We start from the raw sequence: 14,812 nt of genomic DNA, 5'->3' as shown, positions 1-14,812 counted from the left end.
CTCAGGCTGAAGGCACTTATGTGATCCTCATTTTATTTTCCTGGCTATGTGATTACATATTTTCCTGGGAAATGCCGAACAGCTTAACAGTCAGTTTTAGGAATGTGCAGCACGGAAACAGATCCTTCAGTCCTGTGGAGGAAAATAACATTAACGTTTACCATAAGACATAGGAACGGAAGTAAGGCCATTCGGCCCATCGAGTCCACTCCGCCATTCAATCATGGCTGATGAGCATTTCAACTCCACTTACTCGCATTCTCCCCGTAGCCCTTAATTCCTTGTGACATCAAGAATTTATCAATTTCTGCCTTGAAGGCATTTAGCGTCCCAGCCTCCACTGCACTCTGTGGCAATGAATTCCACAGGCCCACCACTCTCTGGCTGAAGAAATGTCTCCGCATTTTTGTTCTGAATTTACCCCCTCTAATTCTAAGCCTGTGTCCATGGGTCCTAGTCTCCTCGCCTAACTGAAACAATTTCCTAGCGTCCACCCTCTCCAAGCCATGTATTATCTTGTACGTTTCTATTAGATCTCCCCTTAAGCCTCACAACTCAAGCCTACGATCTTTCATCAGAACCTGCTGAGTATTTCCAGCAGTTTTTGCTTTTACTTTAGATTTCCAGTGTCCTGTTTTTTCTCATTCTTATCACTTTATGCTTTGTGGTTGCTGGAATGATTGAACCCATCAAATAACTTTTTAGATGCTGCAATTGTTAGCACTAGTTATATTTCTCCCCTTTTTTGTCTTACTTTCAGTCTGTTTAGACATGATATGATATACCTTCTGATGTGGGACTTGAACTCTGGGCTAGAAGGTCCAGATTCAGGACATAACCACTGCCATTAGACCCTTCTTCCAGGTTCTCCCAACTGCACCATGTAGCTGCCAAACTTGATGCGCATTCCATTTGAAGGACTCTGACCCGAAATGTCGATTCTCCTGCTCCTTTGATGCTGCCTAACTTGCTGTGCTTTTCCAGCAACACACTCTTGCGCATGCCTGATCAGACCAGCCTGCTGGCAGTTGGGATTCCTTGATCTCCAAGAATCCTGCTGCTGCAGTGTGGCTGGATCCCAGGCAAGAGCCACTGTGCTCATCTTGGTTTCAGTGCACTGGGTGCACTTTACAGCATGATTCAATCACTGGCTCCATGCATCATTGATTCCCATCTTTAAAGCAAACTCATAACTGCACAGGTAAAGAATTGATCTCCGAGATTGCCTGTGTACACTTGTAAGAGTCAAAAGGAAAGAGGGGATCCTGTCTTGAAAGGCGTCAGAAGTAATCTGGTGTAGTTGGGGGTCTATCTCTCCATGAACACTTGTTTGTGATTAACACCTTCTGCCCAACTGTATAGAATTAGTTTGGAAATAGCAGCATGTACTTTCCAACAAGATTATGAATAAGACAAGATTGTTGCATATGTTTTCCACATTGAAATTTGTAAGTGAAGCCATCTGTGGTGTTGCACATTAGTAACTTTTGCTTTGTAAGCAACTTTTGAAATGGTCTGTTCTAATTAACTGATCAAGTTCTGTGTGCTTGATCTTTGGATGTTAAGATGTGCTCTACAATTGTATGCTTTTATGCCTGAAAATCCCTTTTTTTAATCTAAGTAAGCTTTCTGACTAGTATGTGAAGGTAAACTAGCCCAATTAGAAATAATGCTTTAGTATAATGAAAGAGTTATTAGCAATTCTTGTTTATATAATGTAGCTTCATCCAACGAGTTATTGTTGTGTAGGGAGGGTCATTTGAGTGTTGTGTTAATCGTGACAGCATTTTATACAGGAGTATGTGTTCTGGGACACCCTCTGAGTGAATAATTTGACTTCAACAGAAATAAATGATACACAGTTGTACAATTAACATTGTATCAGGAGTTTTGGGTAGAGGTTTTGTCAACATGTGAAAGTTGCTGAAACATTCTCAACGTTCTTGAGATAACTTGTTAATTTTTGTCTTTTTTTTTCCCCCAACTCAGCCAGGTGTTCTTGGATATTTCGAGTTTAACTCCTCACCACAGCCTCCGGGTTACCTGACACTCTATGTCTCTGCATTGCATGCACTAAAACGAGGTGAGATTCCTCATTAGCTTTTGAATACTGCAGCTCTTGCGTAAGAACATAAGAAATAGAAACAGGATTAGGCCATTCAACTTTCAAGCCTGCCCTGCCATTCAGCAAGATCATGACTGATCTTTCCTAGGCCTCAACTCCTCCCATGTGCCAGCTGAGCATAGCTGTCGACTTCCTGATATTTCACAACTCTATTTATCTACTTCTCTTTAGATCTAGCCTTCACAACTCTCTGTGGCACAGAATTTTCAGCATTTATTACTTTCTCAGAGAAGACACTCCTTTGCATCGCAGTTTTGCCGGGTATCTCTTTATTCTGTGACTTTGCCTGGTTTGAGATTCCCCCAATAGTGGAGCACCCTCAGAATCTCGTATGTTCAGCATGTCTAATGAACGAAGGCCCAACCCGTTTAAGCATTCTCAATAAGCCAGCCAGCCTTGTGTATGTCTTGTGAACTGCATCCAATGCCAGTATATACCACCACCTCTTTATGTATGGGGGCCACAAATGTACACAGCACTCCAAGTGTGGCCTCACCAACATGCTGTAAGTTGTAACAAGGCTTCCCTACTTTTGAACTCCAACCTTCAAGCAACGATGGTCAAAATTCTATCTGCTGTCTTCATTTCCTGCTACACCTGCATGCTCGTGTTTTGTGTTTCATGCACAAGAACACTCACATTTACTTGATCTATGTCCAAAGTAAATTATGTGATATGTGGTTCCAATTTGTTATCTGATAAAGAGCATTCTAAATTATTTGATAATCTCATCGAAGTTTGCAATGAGGAGATGATATTTGACCGATAACATGCATGACCATCCTTTCCCATGTTTTTAATCTTATGCACCTTTCTAAAAAAAAATGAATATTTTGACTGTTATAAAAAGGATGCTGCCTGTTCTGTTTTTGAGCAGCTACAACCCAGTTGTAATATGGAATGTCTGTAGCATGCAATCTTAACTGAAGTGGTATTAAGATTCTGAGAATGATGTTTTAAGGCTAAACCAAAATGTAACCTCAGTATTGCTGGCATATTAGTTAATGCTGATTATTGGATTTTTCTTTGCATCCATTGAAAATGTTCAAGGAAGTTGTAGCAAGTTTTTGCTCCTGTGCAATTTTAACTCCATAGTCAGTGCTCACTGTTTAAAAGTAAGGCTAGATTTTCCATCAGTAATTTAATTAATTAAGAGCGACAAAGGTTATTCTTAGAGTAGTACAGCACAGGAACAGGCCCTTCGACCCACCATAAGACATAGGAGCGGAAATAAGGCCATTCGGCCCATCGAGTCCACTCCGCCATTCAATCATGGCTGATGGACATTTCACCTCCACTTACCCGCATTCTCCCTGTAGCCCTTAATTCCTTGTGACATCAAGAATTTATCAATTTTTGCCTTGAAGACATTTCTGTGAAATCCTTCTCAGAATTACTTGTCTTGCACTAATATGACAAATGTAATATCAGTAAGAGAAAGGCTTACTATTTCTTTGCTCAGTTGAGGTGTTACTTGTTTTCGGCATTTAGACAATCATTCAAAATCAGTGCCTTAATTTTTATTTGTTTAGGCTGATGGTATTTGCGAAAACATTTGCAGCATGTTCCTTTTCTCCCACCTGTTTTGCTGCAATAATGTGTGCCAGAAAATCTGACACATGGAACAAATGTTGCCCATCAGTTTGACTTTTGACACTTTGCTCTTTTTTTTTTGCTATCCATAAGGGGAAAAAATATACATTTTAATTTGATTAAATGCATCAAATGTTGATTGCATTTAAGTGAAATTAGTATTCTGTTCCTTAACGTCTTCAGCTAACTGGTAAGTTATCAGAGGACATTAATGTCTTCAAAACATTGTGCTAACCTAATATTGTCAACCTGAGGTTCCTCCTTTTCACATATGCGAGTATAGATAGGACCTCTTCCCCCAAGCTTCACTTCTGTTTTTGGCTGTTATCAGCTATCACTTCCAGTTTCTGTACACTTGCTCACTTTATATTTTACTTTTGAGCTGGAGCTATATTCGGTTTTATGACCTTTCAATTTATTCAGTTTGCAGGTGAAATGATTATTTCATTGCCATGTGAAGCAGAAAAATCAATTGAAAAGTGATGAGATTCTATCGTTTAGAAGTGGAGCAAACACTAATTGAAATCAGTGTGTGAGGGTGTAGAAATTAATATTTCAACTGCATATCTTTGAAACTGAATTGCTGTTTTGGGTTGAAAGCTGGATATTGGATTCTCTAATTTTGGTGCAGTTTCCTCTTGCTAACCTGAGTAGGGGCATTGGTCAGTACAATGCTACACCAAACTAATAAAATTGCATTGCAGTGCTGCAGAAAGAGGGTGTCTTGGAGGTTTCTGGCAAATACTTAAATTTGGCTTGAACTAACCTAACAAAAGGAGTGCAGTTGCATTACTGTGTGCAGTCTATTGATCATCAACTAGTGGAAAGGATGCAGAAGCACAAATCTGCAGGGAAGTAATGGAAAAATGCCAAAGTTATAATGTGAAACTTCCAATTATACAAACATAGACTGGAATACTTGTAGCCTACATGGCTGCAAAGGACAAGTGTTCTTTGATTGTGTGTTGATATGAAATGGGTAAACCCCTCTGCTTAATTTAAACCAGCAATACAGCAAAGATTTATCCCATGCAGTAATCTGTCAAAGTTCGAGAGGACAAGAACTATTTAAAGTAAAAATGAACAAATTTATTTCTTAAAGTATAACAGAGAATACTTAACTAACAACTATTTGCAACTCCTTCCTCCAACCTATCTTTTACTTTCCCTTCTATAATACTAGTCCGATTTAAAAACCCCCAAGTAAGATTTACCATAAATTCAAATTTCAAAGCCAGGCAGCTGTCGAATCTTCCCTTTGTATCTTCCTCTGTAGATTTACTTAGGGATTTCTGTTTCACAGGTCATTGATAGATAAGGTACCTTTTTAAGAGAGCTGTATTTTGGGCAGTTTGTACATGCTGGTGGCTTGGCAGTTCTCTTTCAACCGTTCAAGTTTTCCCAGCCTTCTACTCCAAAGCATCAGATTGTGTCATTTAGCTTTTAATATTGTCAGTATACTAAATTCAAACTTGATTGGATTCGGTGTTTTTGGGGGTATAATTTCAACTGATTGGCTGCATTCGAATTTGTTTTTGTATCCAGGCAATCAGCTACTCTAGATGGTGGACCACATGTTACATTGTAAATTCTCCAGCACTCTGTGTGCCTCTAAGTTCTTCATTCTCTTAAAGGTACAGTACACTACACCTTCATAAAAGTGTAGGAAAGCTTCCTTCAACAGTATGTTTCCAGTCCAACACGAAAGGATACATTTTTGAGCCTGGTTCTTGGAAATGAGGTGGACCAAGTGGATCAGATGTCATATGGGAAATGTTTAGGAGTGATCCTTGTATTGTAAGATTCTGGATGATGGTGGCAAGTGACATGCAACAGTTCAGAGTGAGAAAACTAAATTAGTGGAAAGTTGAATTCAACAGAGCTGGGCAGGTTTGACTGGAATGAGGGGTTTACATGAAATTAGTAACTGAACAGTGGCCTGCTTTCAAAATGAAGGTCATTTTGATACAGCCCAATTATATTCCCTCAAATCAGAAAGCTAGGACAGTTTTAGCGACTTAAACAAATCCAGAGTATCCTGGATGGCAAAGGAGAGAAAATCAGATGAAGAAAAAGTGTGCGTATTACAAGTGTCAGATTAAAAGAGAAAATTGAGGATAAAGAGATATATTGAAGATTCAGAGGGGAGTTGCAAAAACTAATGAGAAGCAAAGAGGAATAATGCGGGGACTGGCACCCAGTGTAAGGAGGTGTCCTATGGTTTTCCATGGCCACGTAAATAGTAAAAGGAGGCATAGGGCTGATTATGGACTTAAAAGAGGATTTACACGAGGAGGAAGGATCATTGGCCGAGCTGTTAAATTAATACTTTGCATCTGTCTTTACTAATTACAGAGAGTGCTGCTACCCAGGACTTGATGACATGTGAGGGAACTAAGTCATGAGAAGGGTTCAAAATTAATAGGGCAGAAGTATTGGATCGGCTGTTAGTCCTAAAAATTGACAAGGCAGTGGGACCGGATGAAATACACTTAAGGATTTTGAAGGAAGTGAGAATTGAAATTGCAGGAGCATTAGCACTTCCCTAGACTTGGCAGAGGTGTTAAAGGACAGGAAAATGGCAAATATTATGGCCTTGTTCAACAAGATTTGTAAGGATAAGCCTAGCATTTACAGATCAATCCGTTTAACTGAGAGAGCTTCTAGATGCATTCATTTGGGATAGAATTAGTAATTATGTGGAAAAAAACGTGAGTTGACTAGGCAATAATGTTCAACTAACTTGTGGGACGTTTTGAAGAAATAACAGGAAGGGTCGGTGAGGGTAACGTTGATGTGGTATACATGGATTCCCTGGAAGGCATTTAGTATGGTGCCATAGAACAGACCACAAGGAAGGTTTCAGGCGTGAAATAAGCGAGTCCGAAGCAATATGGATTGAAAATTGGCTGAGTGATAGGAAACGGGGAGTAATTATCAATTGATAGTTTTTGGGCTGGAAGAAGGTTGTAGTGGTGTTTTCTCTGGGTTGATATTGAGATCATTGATTTTCCTGAAATGTTATGATCAAATTCCTGGTGCAAGAATACACTAAAGTTGGAAGAATTGCAAACTGTGATAGGACGGTGTGGAACTCCAGAAGAACATATTGAACATGTTGGGACTATTCTCTTTGGAGAGAAGAAGGATAAGAGGAGTTCTGATAGATATTTTGAACAAAGAGTGGGCTTGGTCGAGTAGATAGGGTGAATAAAGAGGGAAAGTGGAAAAAGCATAGCAGGTCAAACAGCATCAGAGGAGAAGGGGAATTGACATTTCAGGTTGGAACCTTTCATCATTTTTTTAGATTTTTTTTTTTAGATTTTTTTTTAGATTAGATTACAGTGTGGAAACAGGCCCTTCGGCCCAACAAGTCCACACCGACCCGCCGAAGCGAAACCCACCCATACCCCTACATTTACCCCTTACCTAACACTATGGGCAATTTAGTATGGCCAATTCACCTAACCTGCACATCTTTGGACTGTGGGAGGAAACCGGAGCACCCGGAGGAAACCCACGCAGACACGGGGAGAACGTGCAAACTCCACACAGTCAGTCGCCTGAGGCGGGAATTGAACCCGGGTCTCTGGCGCTGCGAGGCAGCAGTGCTAACCACTGTGCCACTGTGCCGCCCATCATCTCCAGTATCTACAGTTCTCACTATATCCTAGAGTAGATGGGGAGAAACTGTTGCAGCTAGTGAAAGGAATAAGTGACATTGATTTAAAATGATCTGCAAAAGAAGCAAGAGTGAAGTTAGAAAAGACTTTTTCCAGTCTGAGAGTAGTTGAGTTTTGGAATGCACTCCCTGAAAATTTAGTGGAGGCAGGTTCAGTTAGCCATTCCAGAAGGCAGGAGATAATTATTTAGATAGAAATAGTGTGCTAGAGTATGGCGGGGGAAAGCAGAAGGTTAGGATTGATCATTTAACAAGCCAGTACAGGCACGATGGGCTGACTGAACTCCTGTGCCACAGCAGTCTTGTGATTCTGTAATAGAACATTTGACTTCAGTTCCTGATTTGTGACAACTTAACTAATTCTGCTGTGGTATTATTTGATGCCAGACAGTTGGTCTTGTCACCTTGTTTAAAATGTATGGGCTTGTGCTTTTGACCACTATTTTACGATCTTGCTGCAGAACGTGCACACTGGAGAGAGTTCAGGTTCTCCTCCGTCTTCATTTGCAAATCTAAATGGTGAATGTTGTTACTCAGAATCTTGGGCAAGGTGCCAAAAGAAAATTTAACACCTTCAGAAAAATAGGAAAGAAAAGCTAGAAAACAACAACGCTAATAACACAACCGCTTGCATAACTCGGGACATAGTGGTCCCATCGTGCCTTCTCAGAAGGAAGTACTGTCAAGCAATAGGCAAGACAATCAGAAATTGAAATAGAGGATTGTAAAGATAAATTCATATTGAGGTAGAGGGAAAATATTATAATTTAAAAATATAATCCCACAAATATAAAGAGTTAAGTCTATTTGAAGGGAGCCAAAAATATTTTGCTGTTGTTTTGGGGATAAATGTGATTTTCCATCTTCAGAATTGTGAAAGGACAAAATAATATGCTTTTCTGGCCACATTGGGTTGATTTAAGGTTGAAATATCAGCGTGCTTTAACATACGGTGGCACAGTGGTTAGCACTGCTGCCTCACAGCGCCACAGACCTGGGTTCAGTTCCTGCCTCAGGCAACCGTCTGTGTGGAGTTTGCATATTCTCCCCATGTTTCCTTCGGGTGCTCCAGTTTCCTTCCAGAGTCCAAAAATGTGCAGGTTAGGTGAATTGGCCATGCTAAATTGCCCGTTGTGTTAGGTGAAGGGGTAAATGTTAGGGGAATGGGTCTGGGTGGGTTGCTCTTCGGAGGGTTGAAGGGTCTGTTACCACACTGTAAGTAATCTTTAAAAAAACATTTGAAGCGTGTTATTTATTTGAGACACCATTTTTACTAATAAAGTCATTGGTGTGTTTACTTCTATGTGGAAAGTCTATGTTTTCTTCTGAGCTTAATTTCTGGTAATACTTGTACCTTTGTGAAAGGAATATGCATGGTTGTTGATCTTTTCTATTTAACACCTTGGAATGTGGGGAAGAAGGCTGAAAAGTAATGTTAACTATTTGAATTATTTTGAACTGCTTACTTAAACGGAATTTGATCACACATTTGCATCATCAATGAAATGCATTGACTGAATATGGGGTGTTTTTGAAGATTACCTTGTCACTGCAGAGAATAATATAGTTACCAATTTTAAACACAGCTGTCATTTTGATTGTGAGTTCAGACAAATTGAACTCTCGACTTGCCTCTACATGCTAGCAATACTCTGTTGAAGTTGAGAGCTTATTCACTTTTCCACAGTACAGCAAACTTTTCAATGACTGCATGTGTTTAATTCCATTATACTTGTGGTTCAGTTCAGATAGACATCAATTGAACAGACATGTCCACGCATCCTCTATTCTAGTTTAAACAGAGCATTACAAGCGGCAGTGGATGTGCATGGAATTTGCAAGTTCCTTTTATGAATACTTGGTGCTAATGTCTAAAATGTCATGTCAGCCAGAATTACACTGAGGTCATTTGAGTTTATAAGCCATTATGCTTAATGTCTCATTATGCTAATTGGACTCTGTTTAAGTACTGCCAATTAATGATGGCTAAATGTCTGGTTTTATTGTTGAAAATCCCTGTTAAGATATTTTGTTAAAATTATGCTATGGTACCAGAGAATATTTTATTTAGACAAATAGAAGTGGCTTTCTGATGTGACAATAAAGTTGCTTGATTAGTATTTAAAATTGCAATTTTAAGTATCTTTATTGATTTTGATTATTATTTTTCTTGAGGATAGGTGATGTGCATAAAATCTCATTAGCTTTCTATAACTACTCTTTTTCAAGGTTTTGGGTTGTGTGTTTTTCTTTTCTTTTAAAGCGTTCTAGAACTTTTACAACATGGAAAGAAGTCCTTTTGACCCATTGTGTCTGTGTTGGGCATGCCAGGCATGCCATTCTCATCCCATTCTCCAGCACTTGTCTTGTAGCCTTGTATTTTTTTCAGCACTGTCCCCATGACCTGTCCTACCTGCCAATCTCCCTTCCCACCTAATCCGCTCCACCCTCCCCTCTGACCTATCACCTCCATCCCCACCCCCATTCACCTGTTGTACTCTTTGCTACCTTCTCCCTAGCCCCACCCCTCACCCCCACTTATCTCTCCACCCTGGAGGCTCCCTGCCTCCATTCCTGATGAAGAATGTTTGCCCGAAACGTAGATTTTCCTGCTCCTCGGATGCTACCTGACCCGCTGTGCTTTTCCAGCACCACTCTAAGCTCTGGTTTCCAGCATCTGCAGTCCTCACAGCCTTGTATGCTGTGGTGTTTCAGATATTCATCTAACTGGTTGTAAACTTGCTTGTTGGCTCCTGCCCATATCACCTTTTCAGACAGGTGAGTTCCAGATATGCAATTCCCATGGGTGAAATTTCTTTTCTTTAAAGCCCCTCTGAACCATCTGCTCCTTATCTCAAAACTCTGCCCTTTTCCCTCTATGAAAAGGAAAAGGTTCTCCCTACCCATCATGCCAATGCCCTTCAGAACTATGTACATCTCAATCAGAACCTCCTTCAGCCCTCTCTGCTCGAAGGAAGACAACCCCAACATATTTAGTCTCCATTCATAGCTGAAACCCTCCAACAGAGCCTGCATTCTGGTGAATCTCTTCTACACCAGCTCTAGTGTAATCACATCCTTCCTGTAGTGTGATGCTCAGAACTGTGTACAATACTCCAATTGTAACCTAACTAACATTATATACTGCTCCATCATAGCCACCTTGCTTTTCTCTTCATTGCTTTGACTAATAAAAACAAGTATCCATAAGCTTCAATTGTCTTCAAGATCCATGGGCATGTGTACCATGGTCCCTCTGATCACCTCTATTTCCGAGGGTCCTTACCATTCAAAGTGTATTTTCTTGCCTTTTAGTCCTCCCAAATACATTTTTTTCAGGATTAAATTCCGACAAGCTGAACCAGCACGTTAAAAACAGTAGTCCTCTAAACTATCCATTGTAGTTAGTATTGTTCTATTACATTGGATCTTCTAATCCTAAGACGCTGTTGAATGGATTTTTGAGATCTGTTTAAATAGAGCATTCTTGTGATTTCAGATTATCAAGGAACCATTCGTTTTGGTGTGATAACCAGCAAACAGGTGGCAGAAAGGATATCTGTAACCAGTCCTGGAACAATTTATATGCATAGACATTTCAACTCTTCCATAGTAAGTGATAACTTACAGACAGTCTTCGGTTTCTTAAAAAATTACTTTATATTTGTTAGGCCACTTGGAATATTGCGAGCAATTCTGGTCTCCTTCCTATCAGAAAGATGTTGCAAAATGTGAAAGTGTTCAGAAAAGACTTACAAAGATGTTGCCAGGGTTTGAGCTATACGGAGAGCTTGAATGGACTAGGGCTGTTTTTCCCCAGAGTGTCAGAGGCTGAGGGGTTACCCTATAGAGGTTTTTAAGATCATGAGGGTATGGATAGGATAAATAGGCAAAGTCTTTTCCCTGGGTTGGGGGGAGTCCAGAATTAGAGGGCATAGATTTAGGGTGAAAGGGGAAAGATATAAAAGAGACTTAAGGGGCAACTTTTTCGCGCAGAGGGTGGTACGTGTATGGAATGAGCTTCCAGAGGAAGTGGTGGAGGCTAGTACAACTGCAACATTTAAAAGGCATCTGGATGGGTATACGAATAGGAAGGGTTTGGAGGGATATGCGTCGGGTGCTGGCAGTTGGGACTAGATAGATAGACTTACTTAGTGTGGAAACAGGTCCTTCGGCCCAACAAGTCCACACCGACCTTCCGAAGAGCAACCCATCCAGACCCATTCCCCTACATTTACCCCTTCACCTAACCTACACATCTTTGGACTATGGGAGGAAACCGGAGCACCCAGAGGAAATCCACTCAGACACTGGGAGAATGTGCAAACTCCACACACAGTTGCCTGAGGTAGGAATTAACCTGGTCCCTGGCACTGAGGCAACAATGCTAACTGCAGTGCCACCGTGCCGCCCAATTGGGTTGGGATATCTGGTTGGCATGGACGAGTTGGACTGAAGGGTCTGTTTCCATGCTGTGCGTCTCTATGACTCTATATACTTTATAGGTGTAATTCTGTAGGAGTAGGGTGTCATATCTTGCTTTGAAAACTTTCTAAGATTAGTTATGACTAAATAAAAGAGGAGCTTGTAGCAACATTTTAGAATGGGTGAATATGGTCAGCTAGTAGTAATATCACTCTACTATGAATCCAGAAGTAATGCTTTGAGGATACGAGTTCAAACCCTGCTCAGATAGCTGGTGAATTACTTGAGTAAAAGCTAGTCCTAGTAATGGTGACCATGAGACTGTTATCAGTTGTCGTAAGAGCCTATTTCGTTCACTAATACCCTTTCGAGAAGTAAATATGCTTTCGTTACCTGGTCTGCATGTGACCTCCCACTACACAGCAGTGTGGTTGACTGTTAATTGTCCTCTGAAACGACTGAAAAGGCCACTCCCTTCCAAATTAATGGGGGATGAAAGAGTAAAGGAGAGAGATTAGGTAGATATTGAAAGAAAAGAAACATTGGAAACACAAGATTAGGCATACTATCACATAAAGGATGAACAGCAATTTGGACTATTCATGTCAAACAACCTGTTTTGATGGATTAGGTTAGAAAATTGATGTCTTTCCAATAGAGTTTGTCTCTCGTACATGGTGACTTATTGGTAGAATGTAGATTTACTTGCAAAGTGAGTTGGGGTATGTTACCCTCTTTGAGAGTCTGGAAACACTGGAGGGGAGCTTCCTACTGTGGCCTTTTGTACCATACCTGCTTTTAGGCTAAGCTTTGATGGAAAATGGAGATTAAACAGCTGAGGATCTGATTGTGGCATGGGAGACCAAAGAGATGACATAAAACAGAAATGCAGTATAAATATAAATCCTCTTTGCATTGCAAGGAAGTATGTTGTCAACTTTTTTTTTTAAACTATATTTTTGGCCATTTGAGTTTTTCCTTTTTGTAATGTAACAGTCAAAACATCCTGAAACTTTGGTTTATTCTCCTATTATAGATCTTTCCCCGTGAGGTTTTAAACGTCACAGCAGTAAATATCTACAGCTGGGCTTTTGAGAACCGTGAGACCTTTATGTACTGGTTACGACCACATGGAAGCAAGAGCCTTCTCCTCAACAATGAACTGAAGAAAGGCCCAGCATTATTACTGTTTTTCCCCTTCAGCCCGTTGGCTGAGAAACAGCCACTAATGAAGGAGGTGAGAACTAAAGACAGGATAATGGTTTGAATAAAGGTGGAGTTTAAGGTGCCAGGTAATTGTCAATGTTGTACTAATGTTGAATGCGTTTGAGAAATGTTATTTTGATTAGGCAGTGCCATGTTCGTGGCCTATAAGCAAAAGATAAGTGCATTTTATATTGCAGAAGTATTCTTTACTACTAAAAGAATTATCAGAAAGTATATATAAAAGGGGTATCATCTTTCCAATGAGGAGAAAGCAACATAAACAATACACTGGAATTGTACGTCTTCCAACCTCGTCGTCACGGAACCCTGCACCACCCGATTCTACCTCCTTTCCAAGATCCACAAGCCTGACCACCCCGGCCGACCCATTGTTTCCACCCCCCCCCCCCCCCCCCCCCCCCCCCCCACCTCCATCCAACGCCCCAGAGAAGCCTTCCACATCCATCAAAGTTTTACCTGCACATTCACCAATTTCATTTATTGTATCCGTTGCTCCTGATGCGGTCTCCTCTACATTGGGGAGACTAGATGCCGCCTTGCAAAGCACTTTAGGGAACATCTCTGGGACACCCGCATCAATCAACCCCACCGCCCTGTGGCCCAACGTTTCAACTCCCCCTCCCACTCTGCCGAGGACATGCAGGTCCTGGGCCGCCTCCACCGCCGCTCCCTCACCACCCGACACCAGAAGGAAGAACGCCTCATCTTCCGCCTCGGAACACCTCAACCCAGGGCATCAATGTGGACTTCACCAGTTTCCTCATTTCCTCTCCACCTCCACCCCACCCCAAACCTTACCTCAGTTCCAACCTTCCAGCTCAGCACTGTCCTCCTGACCTGTCCTACCTGCCAATCTCCCTTCCCACTTATCTGCTCCACCCTCCCCTCTGACCTATCACCTCCATCCCCACCCCCATCCACATGTTGTACTCTTTGGTACCTTCTCTCCAGCTCTCCCCCCCCCAACAACTTATCTCTCCACACTGGAGGCTCTCTTTCTGCATTCCTGATTGAAGGGCTTTTGCTCAATTTTCCAGCTCCTCTGCTGCCTGACCTAATGTGCTTTTCCAGCACCACTCTAATCTTTGGTTTCCAGTATCTGCAGTCCTCACTGTTGCCTTGTACACTGTACAGGACTACTGTGCAAATGTAAATAACAAGTCTGAGGGTGCTGTAGCAGCCTACAGCCTGGAAGACTCAACATTGAATTCTCCAATTTTAAATAAGTTTCTCCCCACACCCCGTCCCCCTCCCTTCCATTCCTCCTATCAACCCTTCCTTCCAGCTACCAACCAGATTAATTCCTCCCGTAGACCAACCAAGCAATACTGTGTTCACCTAAAAGTTACACCCGAAACGTTGACTTCTCTACCTCCAAATGCTGCCTGGCTCGCTGTGTTCTTCCAGCCTCCTGCTTGTCTATGTTGTAAATAACAAGGGCATTTTTAACCCATTGCAGGAACAAAATACTTGAGGCAACAACAGGATCTGACAGCTAAATGGAACCCCATTGTTGCAATGTTTTTACAGATGTAATTACCTCTTTCTTGTTTCTGAATTGATTTACAGTCACTTACTTTTTGCCAGCTGTTACTACTCTCATCAAATAAAGCATAGGAGCTTGTCTTGCAGGCGGCTTCTCCAATTTTAGGTTCTTTGAAATTAAATTTAAGTTTACAACATTTTATTGTGTAACCTTGAAAGACAATATCAGCTCCTGGGATTTGTTTATTTGGACAGCTGAGTTTGCAGAAAGTAAA

The 14,812-nt window shown here is 41.2% G+C and overlaps 1 protein-coding gene across 1 annotated transcript in view; it reads left to right on the top strand.

Moving 5' to 3' along the window:
- Positions 1 to 14,812, top strand: part of txndc11 (thioredoxin domain containing 11) — an 82,383-nt gene that overhangs the window by 41,926 nt on the left and 25,645 nt on the right. The window contains exons 5-7 of the mRNA XM_043711987.2: positions 1,990 to 2,083; positions 10,900 to 11,012; positions 12,862 to 13,062. Coding sequence (XP_043567922.2) covers positions 1,990 to 2,083; positions 10,900 to 11,012; positions 12,862 to 13,062 — 408 coding nt within the window. The remainder of the gene's footprint in view (positions 1 to 1,989; positions 2,084 to 10,899; positions 11,013 to 12,861; positions 13,063 to 14,812) is intronic.

This window comes from Chiloscyllium plagiosum, unplaced genomic scaffold (assembly GCF_037043375.1).
Source record: "Chiloscyllium plagiosum isolate Xiang-an unplaced genomic scaffold, Cpla_swu_hap1 HiC_scaffold_20, whole genome shotgun sequence".
NCBI lineage: Eukaryota > Metazoa > Chordata > Chondrichthyes > Orectolobiformes > Hemiscylliidae > Chiloscyllium > Chiloscyllium plagiosum.
The sequence above is the reverse complement of the archived record's forward strand: the minus strand, read 5'-3'. Positions and strand labels throughout refer to the sequence as shown.